A 15329-nucleotide genomic window follows, 5' to 3' on the forward strand; every position below is an offset into this window, starting at 1 on the left:
AAGAGGGTATTCCTTTAAAGGAATCTGGGGGTCTGGATCTCGCCCGAAGCTCGGGGAGGGGCTAGGGCCATGCCAGAACCCTCGGGAACCCCAGGGGTGAACCCCAGTCAATATGCATTGATGGAGCTCCCCCTGCTGGTTGTTTACCCTTCCAGGCTTCCTGCAGGGTGGGCAGGAGCTAGTTATAGTTTTGATACCGATGCCTAAGCCAATACCAGTCACACTTGTGTATTCAATTAAGCTGTGGCCAAAATTTGCACTTTAACCTTTAAACTAAATTCTGTCTCCACTGTGTCTTTATTTCCGTGGGGGATGGGTTTGGGGGCTCAGAGCACAAGTATAAGGTCCCAGGTGCCATCTCCATCAAAAGGACATAAGTTCATGTGAACCTGTCTCTGCTTAGATATCCTGTAATAACATAAGCCAAGCAGCCTAAAACAGCAGACAGACCCCACCGATTAAGTAATGACCACAAGCATGAAATAATACCACGGTACTGAAAAATTTGGGACATGTGATTTACAGATGTAGGGATCCAACTTCCCCCTCATTTGCACAGGTAAGTTAGTATTATATCCATCACTAAAAATCCGAAGAACTCAAGCAACATGTCACTGCTCCATTTATCAAGAACATGAAGATACAAGAAAAAATAGCATTCCACCCATGAGTCCGAACTGGGCCAAAGTATTGCAAAAAAATAAAAATAAAATAGTATTATTTTTTGTAATAAAAGAACATTACTCAAGTGGGGAACACTATTGCGGAAGAGATTATTTTTTTACAGAAAGCAAGCTTGGTTCCAGAAATGCTTGTGTCCATCAGGAAGAAACATATGGCGTTGCTTGGGCATGTTCAGAAAATACAGGAAGCATATGTGAAGCATAAATATTTGATCCATAAAGCATCTTGCTGATCTTAGACATTCGCCTGCCTGCTGTTTGTCTTAGATAAGCCATGAGTTTTCTTGCAGTTATCCTAAGAAAAAACCAAAACAAAATCGGAAAATTCTGGCGAGAGTCAAGATGGAATCCAGTGTTTGTAAGAATAACATTTTCTTTGATTAAGGACTTTTAGAGTGCCAAGTGTAAATAGTATAGTCTCATAAAAGGGAAACTGGGGTAAAATACCTAAAAATACCTCAACAACTTTGGTTGGCCCTTTGGTTGGCCTCCACGGCCCTTTACTTCATCAAAACTGGCCCTCTTTGAAAAAAGTTTGGACACCATTAGCCTAAGAGAACATGGAAAGCCAGTGTGGTGTAGTGGTTAAGAGCGGTAGTCTCGTAATCTGGGGAACCGGGTTCGCGTCTCCGCTCCTCCACATGCAGCTGCTGGGTGACCTTGGGCCAGTCACGCTTCTCTGAAGTCTCTCAGCCCCACTCACCTCACAGAGTGTTTGTTGTGGGGGAGGAAGGGAAAGGAGAATGTTAGCCGCTTTGAGACTCCTTAAAGGGAGTGAAAGGTGGGATATCAAATCCAAACTCCTCTTCTTCTTCTTCTTCTTCTTCTTCTTCTTCTTCTTCTTCTTCTTCTTCTGCCCATGTGAAGAAAGAAAAGAAAGTCAGATGAAATCATGAGGCCACACACCAAAAAGGAACCTTTGCTGTGAGGAGATTTCTGCCCAAATTTCACTTTAGCCTAATGCAATCCACCTCTGTCACAGGCATGGCGCTAGTTCTGATGTCGGTATCTACGCTAGACTTGGCTCCATGGTAGGTTGACCTCCATCTGAGCAACATGATCTTCTTGAAGTACTTCATGGTGTTGTTCTTTACTGTTACGAAGCACATGGTGTTTATCATGCTGTTGCTCATGGCTATGCATTCCACTATGTAAAAGGCGGTAAGGTAATGCTTCTCTTTCACAAACACGGTGGGGAAAAAATCACGGACGATTGTGAATCCGTAGAAAGGTGCCCAGCAGAGGACGTAGGCCGTCAGGATACACATCAGCACCAGAACCGTTTTCCTCCGGCAACGGAGCCTCTTCCGGATCTGTTCCGTCTGAAAGCCCGGGACCGTTTTGAACCAAAGTTCCCGCGAGATCCTGGCATAGCAGAGGGTCATGGTGAGAACGGGTCCGACAAACTCGATGCCAAAGATGAAGAGGAAATAGGATTTGTAATACATCTGCTGGTCGACAGGCCAAATCTGGCCACAGAAAATTTTCTTTTGGTTTTTGATCATGAATAATACGGTTTCCGTCGCAAAATACGCGGATGGGATGGCAATGATTAGAGAGACGATCCAGACAACGGCAATCAGAAAGGTTGCTGTTTGGTAGTTCATCCTGGGTTTCAGTGGGTGAACGATGGCGAGGTACCTGCAAAAGACAGATGTTTCCAAATTCTTGTTAGGAAAGGCTTGCAATTAAATTATGTTAAATTATATTTACTTGTTACTGGGTAGAAATAGCAAGTCTTTTTCTTAACTCCCACCAACACTGTAATCAATATTGAGGAAATACGTTGGGCTGACAGGCAAAGGTAAAGATAAAGGACCCCTGGATGGTTACGTCCAGTCAAAGGCAACTATGGGGTTGTGGTGCTCATCTCACTTTCAGGCTGAGAGAGCAAGCATTTGTCCACAGACAGTTTTCCGAGTCATGTGGCCAGCATGACTAAATTGCTTCTGGCGCAACGGGACACCGTGACAGAAACCAGAGTGCATGGAAATGGTGTTTACCTTCCCGCCGCAGTGGTACCTATTTATCTACTTGCATTGGTATGCTTTTGAACTGCTAGGTTGGCAGGAGCTGGGACCAAGCAATGGGAGCTCACCCTGTCACAGGGATTTGAATTGCCGACCTTCCAATAGGCACAGCTCAAGTGGCTCAGTGGTTTAGACCACAGCATCACCCACATCCCTTCTTGGGCTGGCATAATATTGATGGCGTGCATAGCCCTGCAATCCAAACCCAAACCCCTGATCCTGGGAGTGTCTCTGCTGATGGTGCAAAGGTGCATATCAGACTTTGTCTTAAAGTATAATGACATGAGGTTTTAGAGTCATTATTATTATTATTAAAAATTTAGATTGCTTCTGGGTGATTTTTTTTTAGCAATGATTTTATTTACTGCAGTTATTTTAATGTTACTTAATGTTGTCTGTAATCTTATTGTATTGTTGCTTTACTGATTGCTTGAGAGGGTAAGCACCCTAAAAGGCAAAATGATATATATATATTAAAAATACAGACTATGGTTTTAAAAAATACAAGCCCTGTGACATCAGGAAAGTGACAAGGTTATAGGGCTTACTCAGCCAATGCCCTGATTTTCTCTTGTATTAATCAAGAGAAAAAAAATGAGAGGCACAAATACAAGATGGGGGACACCTGGCTTGAGAGCAGTACATGTGAAAAGGATCTAGGAGTCTTGGTTGACCACAAACTTGACATGAGCCAACAGTGTGACGCGTCAGCTAAAAAAGCCAATGCAATTCTGGGCTGCATCAATAGGAGTATAGCATCTAGATCAAGGGAAGTAATAGTGCCACTGTATTCTGCTCTGGTCAGACCTCACCTGGAGTACTGTGTCCAGTTCTGGGCACCACAATTCAAGAAGGACACTGACAAACTGGAACGTGTCCAGAGGAGGGCAACCAAAATGGTCAAAGGCCTGGAAACGATGCCTTATGAGGAACGGCTAAGGGAGCTGGGCATGTTTAGCCTGGAGAAGAGGAAGTTAAGGGGTGATATGATAGCCATGTTCAAATATATAAAAGGATGTCACATAGAGGAGGGAGAAAGGTTGTTTTCTGCTGCTCCAGAGAAGCGGACACGGAGCAATGGATGCAAACTACGAGAAAGAAGATTCCACCTACACATTAGGAAGAACTTCCTGACAGTAAGAGCTGTTCGACGGTGGAATTTGCTGCCAAGGAGTGTGGTGGAGTCTCCTATTTTGGAGGTCTTTAAGCAGAGGCTTGACAATCATATGTCAGGAGTGCTCGGATGGTGTTTCCTGCTTGGCAGGGGGTTGGACTCGATGGCCCTTGTGGTCTCTTCCAACTCTATGATTCTATGATTCTAATCAGTGGATCCCAAGGTCACCTGGGGCCGTCTCTTTAGATTTCAGAGTAGTGTTACAGTCGTGGCTCATCATAAAGCAAGACCATGTTTTCCATACCATTTCTTTCCTGTAACATGAATGGTTTCCAGCACTTCTTATCTGTAGCTGCCCAGCTACTCAGATGGGAAGTTGAAACACATTCTGTCTGCATGTATTGACAGTTTGTTCTTATTCGAGATTAATGTTTTTAATCAACTGAGAATGCAGTGCGTTCATATTTCCACATGAAGGCAAACGCAAGAGGTTTGCATTGATTCCTAACAGCGTCTGTGAATTAAGGTCCTGATAGGAATGCGAGAATTCCTCTGAAAGAAAGACACTAGGAATTAAGATTGCCTGCCCAGCTTTCCATAAGCATCAGTGCTTTGGTTGACAAGAGTGAAAGCTATTTTGCTTCCCTTATTCACAGAGCCGGTGGGAGTGAGCATGAAACCTTCCCTCTTTCGATAACATCAGCTGGTGCAAACCCAAGACAAATAAGCATTCACCCTGATCTAGACAGGGAAATCTGTAGGAAGGAGTAACAGTATATCAGGATTCATGTTCCCAAAGTGGACCTCTATTGAAGTGGTTGGATGTGGCTTTAAATCAAGAGGGGCTAACCTGTGGCCTGCAGGCTGCGTACGGTCCCTTAAATATTTTAATGTGGCCCCAAGGAACCGCCCGCTAAATTTGCTTCTCTTTTTTAAGCCTATTTGCTTGCTCTTCACACACACAACCCTGTTTTGGGTATCCAGATCGGGAGCCTCTTTTTACCTTTAAAGGGGGACTTGGGTGGCGCTGTGGTCTAAACCACAGAGCCTAGGGCTTGCCGATCAGAAGGTCAGCAGTTCGAATCCCCACAATGGGGTGAGCTCCCATTGCTCGGTCCGTGCTCCTGCCCACCTAGCAGTTCGAAAGCATGTTAAAGTGCAAGTAGATAAATAGGTACCGCTCTGGCGGAAAGGTAAACGGCGTTTCCATGCACTGTTCTGGTTCACCAGAAGAGGCTTAGTCATGCTGGCCACATGACCTGGAAGCTGTACGCCGGCCCCCTCGGCCAGTAAAGCGGGATGAGCGACTGGACCTAAAGGTCAGGGGTCCCTTTACCTTTTCCCATTTTGGGGGCAGCATCATCGTAAGAAGGTCTTATAGCTGAGGAACCAAGAAGGAGAGATCATTCAAGACCTTCTTGCAATGGCTCTTCCAGAGGTTATTTGTTAAGGTAAAAAGAGGGCTTCACTCCCCCTTGTTTCCTCATTCAAGTGCCGCAGACTCTCTCCCTGCTCCCCAGCTGATTGGTAGAAGAGCAGGGATTGGGGCTACTGAACATATATGTATGTTTCATTAGTAGTATCATTAGTAGTATCATTACTAATATTATTCATCTCCTTCCATATCTCTATCATCTCTCTCTCTCTCTCTCTCTCTCTCTCTCTCTCTCTCTCTGTCTCTCTCTCTCTATTGTGTTAAATGCCATCCCAATCTCCATGCACTGAGAGATTCCAGTGGTTCCAGGCACTTACCCAGGGTTTGTGTTTCCTTCTGGAAGTGAGGATCTGCAGAGACTGAAGTGTCTTTATGATATATGGTTTATTTACACATAAAAGGTAAAAAGGTAAAGGACCCCTGGATGGTTAAGTCCAGTCAAAGGTGACTATGTGGTGTGGTGCTCATCTCATTTTTCAGGCCGAGGGAGCCGGCGTTTGTCCACAGACAGCTTTCCGGGTCATGTGGCGAGCATGACTAAGCCACTTCTGGCACAACGGGACACCATGATGGAAACCAGAGTGCACGGAAACACCGTTTACCTTCCCGCCGCAGCAGTACCTATTTATCTACTTGCACTGGCGTGCTTTTGAACTGCTAGGTTGGCAGGAGCTGGGACAGAGCAATGGGAGTTCACCCTGTCACAGGGATTCGAACTGCTGACCTTCCAATCGGCAAGCACCAGAGGGCGTGTCCCATTCCCTTTACCTTATTTACACATATATACAACCTGAGTCTAGATAGAGGAACTCCCAGCATTACACTCTAAGGGGGTCCCTTGCTTCTCCCATAGGCACAGCATGAGAAATTAGCCATGCTCTGTGTCCCCTTCTACAGCCCCCACTCTCACCTCTAACAGACTAAAATGATTCCCCTCTGTACACAAGGGATTGCATCACAGGAGTTAGACCATATGGGACTGCATAGTAAAGGTAAAGGCACCCCTGACCATTAGGTCCAGTCGTGGTTGACTCTGGGGTTGCGGCGCTCATCTCGCTTTATTGGCCAAGGGAGCCGGAGTACAGCAGCATGACTAAGCTGCTTCTGGCAAATCAGAGCAGCGCACGGAAATGCCGTTTACCTACCCACCGGAGCGATACCTATTTATTTGCTTGTACTTTGATCAAGTAATGGGAGCTCACCCCATCGTGGGGATTCGAACCGCCGACCTTCTGATCGGCAAGCCCTAGGCTCTGTGGTTTAAACCACAGCACCACGCGTCCCTGGGACTGCATAGAGCTTCATGCATTTTTTTATAGCTCAGTCAGAAAAGCATGAGACTCTTAATCTCAGGGTCACGAGTTTGAGCCCCACGTTGGGCAAAAGATTTCTACATTGCAGGGGGTTGGAATAGATGACCCTTGTGGTTTCTTCCAACTCCATGATGCTACGATTAATCTTTTCATATGCACTTTTCACTAATGCACACATTTTTACAAGCAAATTTCCCCCTAACATAATGCATTTTTGTATGCTATTTTCTATTATACACACTTTCCTCTAACGTTTTGCAAACATCGTTGGGCTGGAGAATTGCATTGCAAAATTCTGATGAGTCCAAATTTTGAAGGCTAGCTGCGCTCGGTTCTCATATTGTTTCGGAAAGTGCAAATTCGATAGCGCACATTTGGCTTTAAAGGAGTACCGAAATGAATTTCTCTTCCACAAGGACTCAAGTATCCACAGATGTCGGTGAAGATAGAAGCTGAGTTTGGGCAACTGGAGAACAGGGGAAGAGGGAGGAAGTGGGGGGGGATAAAACCCACAAGTATAAGAAAATAGCATATTTTTAAATTTTAAAAAAAAATCCAGATGGAAAAATGCTTAAGATGAAATATTTCCTCTTCTGTGACTTTAGTTTCTTAAAAATTGCTCTGCAGGTGAACTGGTAATAGACAACAAGTGCTGCATGGAAGTGACAATGAGGATAGTGACAGTTTCATCAATGCTTGAAATCGACTTCTACTAGCTCTTGAAGGAGTATCAGAATGCACTGTGATTTTTAATTCCCTTTCTAGGTTACCACGGGCCTCTTATCAGAGAAGAGAATGCTACATAAAACCATTTTCAAAGCTACATTGGTGTTTTACAAAGCCAGACTGCCCATTAAGCTACCTTCAACTTTCACCTCTACTGAATTCTCTTCCCAAAGCCTAATACTTTGCATTCTACTAGTTTCACTCCTTGAGAAGCATGTTGTTACTCTTTATTTCTGCTTCAGAATTAAAATCTTGGACATTTCTCAGTGTAGTTCTTTTTTTCCTGATATGTGGCTGTATACTAAACACATTTCTTATATATTAATGTGTCCTATTACAATGGAGGAACATTAGCTGTAGATTTTCCATTGCTGTTACAAGGCTACGTTTTTATACAAAACATTCAGAAAATAAATTTCCTTGGCACTAAACATAATTGCAAAAATAATACTGGTCTCTCCGGAGCTGAGTCAGACTAAGAGAAAGAGAGAGAAGATTGCCGCTCTTCCAGATTATGATCCCATATTGCAAAGATACGGCCATTATATGATCACTAAACAATAATAGTCTGTAGAAATGGATTTGTCAAACGGCATTTATGTTTGTGCGCCAACAAGTCTGCCGTATTATTGGTAATTTCAAAAGATGCTGAAAACCCCAAAGACACCATTCTGACCTGTCAAACTTAGGTTGTTATGCAAAGAGGAGGCAAAGTTTATTTGGCTTTGGGGCACTTTCAGACTGTTGAATGGGATTCGACCACATGCCAGGAAATTCAGATTGCACAACCACAGTTGATTAAGAGGTCTTGTACAACAAATCTGCTTTCACTGCTTTGCACTGGAAAAAGTGCTTTGAGGCAACATGGTCTAGCCAACCCCCCCCCCAAAAAAAACACAACAGGATAAATGTTCAATAAGCAAGTTTCTTGGAAGTGCCCTTCAGTACAAATACTAGTATGTGACCCTCAAGCTCCGGATGTTTTTAATGTTTGCCATCCATTTTTAAAATGTTCTTATATGTGCTGGAAGCTGTCCAGAGTGGCTGGGGAAACCCAGCCAGATGGGTGAGGTATAAATAATAAAATGATTATGATTATTCTTTTTATAAAGGAGGATAGACTCTGCCAATTGCTGCGTGCTTCTGGTTATGCTTGGCAATTTGGTATACTAATGGCATACACTATCCCCACCAGCTCCTTAATGATAATTATTGCTAGTTCCCAAGGTATCTCTTTCAAATCATGCTCAGGTTTCACACTCAGAGAGGATATTGTTTTAAAACTTCAAGATGACTAGAAACTCGCTTTTGAAATAAGAGGATGGCTGGATAAGCCACATGCAGCAAAAGCTAGCTTTGATTGCAGACGTTTGACCCCAGGACTGAAATCCTTTGCAGTGATTATGAAGCAGTGCTTCAACCTAAATTTTCTCATAAATTGAAAAAGAAATCTTTTTTGCTTCTGCTGAATCATGCTTTGAATTGGAAACAAAAGATAATCCACTGTAATGCATCCTTGCATACTCACAAGCTAACCTGCAGAGCAATTTTTAATATTAAATGGTAATGAAATGAAATGAAATCAATCCTAGGCATTTATTTATCTGGATTTTTGTTTAAATAAAAGATTAAGAGATGAGGTATTTCTTTCATGGCTTTTAAACCTGCTTTTGGCACCCCTTCTCTCTCTTTCCCCACAACTGATGGCTAAAACAGCCTGGAAAGATAGAGCACAGGGACCTGGAAGGATAATTTGTGTCCAGATCAGAGGTGCAAAACAATGGGCTGCCTGAGAAGGTGTGCAAGGAAAAGGAAATCCTTCTATCGAGTATTGCAAGCCCCAGGGCTGAAACAGGTTGCCCTTCTGCCACAAGAATGCTGATAGCCAAATGGTGGAAGGGAGATACAATACCAACTAAAATGGAGTGGCAAGCAAAATTATTTGATCATGCAGAATTGGCAAAGATGACAGGAAAAAATAGGAACCAGACAAACCCAAAGTTCAGTGCTTTTTATCTTTAAAAAAAATGTTTAGAGGTACTCTCATTTTCCTACTCATATTGAAATACTGCCCCTCAATGAGGCCAAACTTAGATTCACAAAATGTTAAGGGGTATGAGTACTCCCAGAAAAAAAGCACTGGAAAGGTTTAACAAAGAATGGGCTATATACCGATTATATTTAAAAGAGCATTGTCCATATATGAAATCTTTGACATGCTTTGATTCACTTCTGCAATGTTATATGCGACAAAGATTATAGGTAATTTATGATAAGTTAAAGGTCATACAATATGCAGACAACAAGGAAACGAAGGACGCAACAGGAGTCTTAACGTATGGAATGATTTTATTTTATATGTAACGTTTTCTTTGTATTTGATGGGCTTTGTTTTTTCTTTTGTTCTTTTTGTGGTGAATGGACTTAATATGCAAAATCAATAAAGATTAAATTGCAAAAAATGAAAAAAAAAAGAATCAGGTTGCCCTTTGCTGGGAAAACAGTCTGCATCATCCACTCTGCTAAGCCAAAATGTCACAAAGTCCTTTCACCTCAAGCCTCTGAGATGCTGTGAAGTGTGTACACTGCGAAGTGTGTTGCATTTTGGAGCACGATGTACATAGATTCTGAAGCGGAGAGAAGACTTGAGTGCCTAATTAACTGTTCAGTATTTAAATTGCTAATGTGTATTTAAAGGGAAAATCTGTTTGGATAATAGAGTGCATGAAATATATTCTAAAATATATTCTACAATATAGAACCAAAATACACATCCCTTAGAAGTTCACGCAATTTTGCGATATGGTTCTCCAAGGAATCGTTGTTGATAAAAATGCATATATTAGGGAACGGTGCACATAAAAATCAATACATTAGTGAAAATAACATCCAAGATTGCATTCTCTTAAGGAAATTTGCTTGCACAAATGTATACATCCGTCAAAATTGCACATAAAAATGAGTTTATTAGGAGGAATTTGCACCAAAATGCTGAGGCTTTGGAAGAAGAAAACAAAAACAAAAATTGGGTGGAGAACTGAATTTAAGACGTGGGAAATGAGAAACTGGCAGATCCCACCCTCTCTAGCTACAGGCAAACCCATTTCCAATTACCCTCCTTACCTGTCCACAGCAATCGCCAAGAGCGCATTGGTGGAGACGTAGAGTGAGACAGTGCGCAAGTAGTTGACCGAGGCGCAGAGCACATGGCCATGCTCCCAGGACAGCTGCCGGACCACATAGTAGTCCATCTCAAAAGGGCAGCAGACGATGGCCACAATGAAGTCAGAGATAGCCAGGTTTGCAATGAGAAGGTTGGTGAGATTGCGCAGCTTCTTATATCGGGCCAGGGCGGCAATGAAGACAAAGTTGCCGATGCCACAGACCAGCATGATACCAACCAGCGCCACGCCGATGACGATCTTGGCGGCGAAGAAAGTGCGGGTCTTGGTCACGTCATCGCCGTCGTCCAGGGGTAGATCATAGTCATTGTAGCTGAAGTTGAAGGGGAAAGTGTAGTTTGGGTAAAAGGAAACGTCTCTGCTGAAGTGGCTGTATATTGCAGCAAAGTTGGTGCTCGCGAGCGTGTCGTTGGTAGGGTGCCATTCATGCCTCATGATGTTGCTCTGGTCAGTCTCTTCTTATCTCACGAGGAAGCTGTTGTGAGCTTATGCCTTCTCAGTATCTCCCAGGAAGGTCCAGCCAGGGAAGAGAGCTTACACTTCTGCAAATTGGGATCTTTGACAGCGACCCAGCCATTCCTCGCCTTTTAAAATCAGAACAGAAAAGAGAATCAGAGGGAGCAGCAAATGTATGGGAAAGCAGAGGCATTCCTGTGATAAAGAGCCATAGATCGGGAAATGAATAAAGCTTTGGCAGACCATGTGTAAATATTTCCAACTGCTCTGCATTTACATCACTCACAATAAATATTTGAGATGCAGTGCTTTACAGTAGCATTTTGAAATAACATATCGGGGTAGGTGAGAGAGGTAAAAACAAATATTTTCCAGGTTAGGTTATGCTCCTTCTATTCTATCTATTTGTGTAGTGATTATATAGAGCTGGGTGAAGCTACCAGTTGTTTGTGTTGTCACCAATACTGCCTTGTTAATGGCTGCCAACACAGTAACCAATTTCCTCAGCTGCCTCTCTGGAAATTGCCACTAGACTGTGTCACCTCACTTCAGAGCACATGTCATGGACTTTTCCTTCAATTCTTTTACAATCTGCTAAGGGCTCAGAGAGAAAGTGCATCTTGAGAGAAAGTGCATCTTGAGAGAAAGTACATCTTGTGCACTTTGGAATGTTATAAGTAATTAAATTGAGTGGAAGCAATCTCACGCCAACAAGGCTTTTTATTATTATTTTGGAAGTGGTTAAACAGATACACAGTGTCAGATTTCCAAACTGTGCAATGGCATAAGCTTTGGTTTGGGTCAGTCAGCAAAACTGATTTTCAGCATGCATCTGAGGATAGGCTCAGGGATGCTGGGAAGTCTAGCTTTCAAGGGAGCGGAACAACAAATCTGAAACCACAAACTGCAGGGGCTTGTTTGTTTTCTTGCATGTTCACATTTGTGTGTCGAGGACCCCCAAGACACCCCCGAATAAAAACACAGTTCACACATCGTTTTGGTTTTTGGCATAATTTTGGCCACAATTTTATTGAATTACAGTACGTGAGTGGTTGCTTAGGCATTGGTTAGCGACTATCTGTTCCCACTTGGAGGTAGGAACAGAACAAACAACCGCACCCTTGCGGAAGTCAGAAAGGGTAAACAATTTTGGGGAGAGAATAAAGCTGGGCGCCAGGCTCTCCCCTCTCCCCAAATGCTCCCAGGGGCTCTTGCATGGCCCTAACCCCTTGACAGGGGGTCGGACAAAAGCATGGCGAGCCCCTGGATTCCTTTAAGGGAAAAGCCTTGCAGCAGCAGCATTGGAGGGGCAGGCACAGCCAATCCATTCCCCCTCCACCAACCAAAAATTAACGAGTGCCTAACCGCAACCTTGGGACGTGGGTGGCACTGTGGGTTAAACCACAAAGCCTAGGACTTGCCGATCAGAAGGTCAGCGGTTCGAATCCCCACAACGGGGTGAGCTCCTGTTGCTCAGTCCCTGCTCCTGCCAACCTAGCAGTTCGAAAGCAAGTCAAAGTGCAAGTAGATAAATAGATACCGATCTGGCGGGAAGGTAAATGGCGTTTCCATGCTCTGCTCTGGTTTGCCAGAAGCGGCTTAGTCATGCTGGCCACATGACCTGGAAGCTGTACACCGGCTCCCTTGGCCAATAAAGCAAGATGAGCACTGCAACCTCAGAGTCAGCCACAACTGGACCTAATGGTCAGGGGTCCCTTTACCTAACCGCAACCTTACATGTTGTGACGATTTGCTACGAAGTAGGCAAAACCCAAATGGCACCAGCCAATCAGCCAAATGGTGAAATTCCTACCAGGCCCCTGCCCCAAAGCAGACGACCCCATGACAGGCAAAGCAAGGTCAGCGTGAACAAATCCTAAATAAAGGGAGGGTGGGTGGGTAATCCGATGTGCGCAGCAAAAAGAGGAAACTCAGCGCTGCACACAGGGAACATATATAGCACCCCCATCAATCAAATAAAATTGCAACAATAAATTTTCCCCAGCAACAACTGAAGGTGTCCAATCAAATTCATGGCCATCCAAACTAACCCGCCCAGCAACAGGGGATGTCATGGTTGCTCCCACCGCAACACGTGCTCTCCATGAAGGAGAACCCGCTTTGGCAGATAAAGGAGTTGTATCCATGTCTGCATGTGTCGATGGGCTCTGGCTCAGCGGTAGAGCATCTGGTTTGCATGCAGAAGGTTCCAGCTTCAATTCCCAGCCTCTCCAGGTTCAATTCTCCAGCCTCTCCTTGATAAAATATAAATGCTCTGAAGTTTTGTGTATAGCTCTGATTCATTCACTGAGCCCTGCCTAGGGGAAGGTTTCCCCATTCCCAACAGTGATGATGGACACCTGCAGCACTGGATGGGCGCATAAATCCTGGAGCAGTTATTTGGCGGCAGTTGTGTGGATGCGCAATGCACAGAACTGACTGACTTGTGCAATTCAGGCTTTGTTTATAACCTGTGCATTGCTAATTCACATGGTACGTATCATTTACTTCTGTGGATGGGTCAGAAATTTTTCTTGCGTTCACAAACGTATGAGATGCAAACATCTGAGTCTGGTTTGGTCATATTGAAAGCAACACAATAAAGGGCCACTTTATTGACGATGCAGACTGGCAAAGTGCTGCCTTTTGTCAGCTTCTCCTGGTTGGAGACCATGCCAGCTTCACCGGGAAAAGGGGAAGAGGAGAGAGGGGCATTTAAATGAGCTTTATCTGCTTAATGATTGGAGGGTAAAATATAATTAGAAATAATAATAATCAAGTGATCCCTTTCCTCTTGTTGAAAGGTTTACTTATTTACATGGAGCAATCAACACAATTTCTTTTCGTCTCCATACCCACTTTGCCTCGAAGCACACCATCATACTTTCAAATACTCTGAACCCATCTCTGGAAATGGACCTGCTTCTGGGTTCATAATATTAGGATGCCAAGCTGTGCGCACAAAAATGCCAAAGAGCAACTGAGAAAAGCAGCTGTTGGCAGTAGCTGTTCAACAATGTCCACTAAACAGCATGGCTTTTTTTTTAGACAGCAAAGGAAAGCCTGCACAACAGGGGAGATCAGCTCCCGCTTGCACCCATCGAACAGTGTTTTTCAAGAAGCACATCACTGTTCACAAGGCAGCTGTGCTGATGGATTTTTTCCCCCCTTCCCGAGGAAACTTCTTCGGGCAAAGTTCAATTCTTTATCATGTTTCAGCCATCAGAGGTACAAATGCACGCTTACCATTTATGTTAGCAAACCTCACCAAAATGAGCCTGAAGATACTAACAACAGTGATGATTGATGATAAAGCAGCATAGAATCTTTGAGGATTTTTGGTGGTTCACGGAGACATCGGTTTTTGTGGGCAGCCCAATAAACTGATGTCTCTGAGGTCCTACAATGCTTATTGCCTTTTTGTTACTGGAGACTAGCATAAATCTTGTAATTGAAAAGTCTTCAGAATGTCAGCTGAAGCAGCTTTATCTGGAAGTACTAAGTTTCACGAAAAACAATGAGACCTTTGCCATCCCCACCAAGGAAATGTGTTAGGATCAGGGTGTAAATAATTTCTAGAAATCAATCCAGGACAATGTTTGGGGAGGTGTATGTGTGCCAAATTGCTGCAGAAGAACAGCAGAAAACACCCAAGCTCAAAATCAATTGATAGGTACAGCTATTTATCTATTTTTAAAAAAGCAAATCAGGAGTTTATACATTTTCCAAATCAGCTTCCTGTACCTTGCAAAATAATAAACACAGCATTTTTTTAAAAAGTACAAATCAGACTTTACCTGTTCCAAGGCTATGCTTTGTCTCTTTGATGCCGTGCAGAGATGCTGAGTTCTTAGTGCGCTACACTCCACAGAATGCTCGCAGTCCTGCTGGAAGCGCAGCACTGAAGGTTATCTAGTGATGCTGTGCAGGACTAAAGACGGAATCGCACATCTGCCTTGTAGCTGAGAGAAATCGGAAGCCTGCCTCCCTCTGTGGCTGCATCTAAATCCTTTTCTCTGTGGGAGGCATCTCTACGCTTCCTGTGCAGATCTAATTTTAAAGAGCCAGTCTGCAGTAAGTCACACACCCCTTCCCTATGTGTGTCTGGGTATGTGCGTAGACATGCATAAGATTCCGTTTCTATATTCAGAACGATCTTCCAGAACACAAGCAGAGCTCTTTATTCATTATACGAAAGCATATTGCAAAACCTGATCACTGTGGGTTGCATAGATCATGGACTGGATCACTAGGCTCAATGCTGTCAGCTGTGATACCCTTCTCCCTTCTCCCTTCCCCCAAAACAATTACCCTTCTCACGGCAGTTTCGACTGTGATATGATTTCCCCAACCACAATTCTCAGAGACTGAAACCATTTTAGAGAAGCAC

General features: G+C 43.7%; 1 protein-coding gene across 1 annotated transcript; it reads right to left on the reverse strand.

Annotated features, from left to right (window-relative positions):
* Positions 1–1537: 1537 nt before the first annotated feature.
* On the reverse strand, positions 1538–15117 carry LOC309528227 (prokineticin receptor 2-like). Its single transcript, XM_082215600.1, has 3 exons — positions 14737–15117; positions 10425–11067; positions 1538–2324 (listed from the first exon to the last, which is right to left on the reverse strand). Exons 2-3 carry the CDS (start codon positions 10916–10918, stop codon positions 1631–1633), a joined length of 1188 nt encoding a protein of 395 aa, XP_082071726.1. The 5' UTR covers positions 10919–11067; positions 14737–15117; the 3' UTR covers positions 1538–1630.
* Positions 15118–15329: the final 212 nt, after the last annotated feature.

The sequence above is a fragment of the Podarcis vaucheri genome (assembly GCF_965113315.1).
Source record: "Podarcis vaucheri genome assembly, chromosome: 3".
Lineage (NCBI taxonomy): Eukaryota > Metazoa > Chordata > Lepidosauria > Squamata > Lacertidae > Podarcis > Podarcis vaucheri.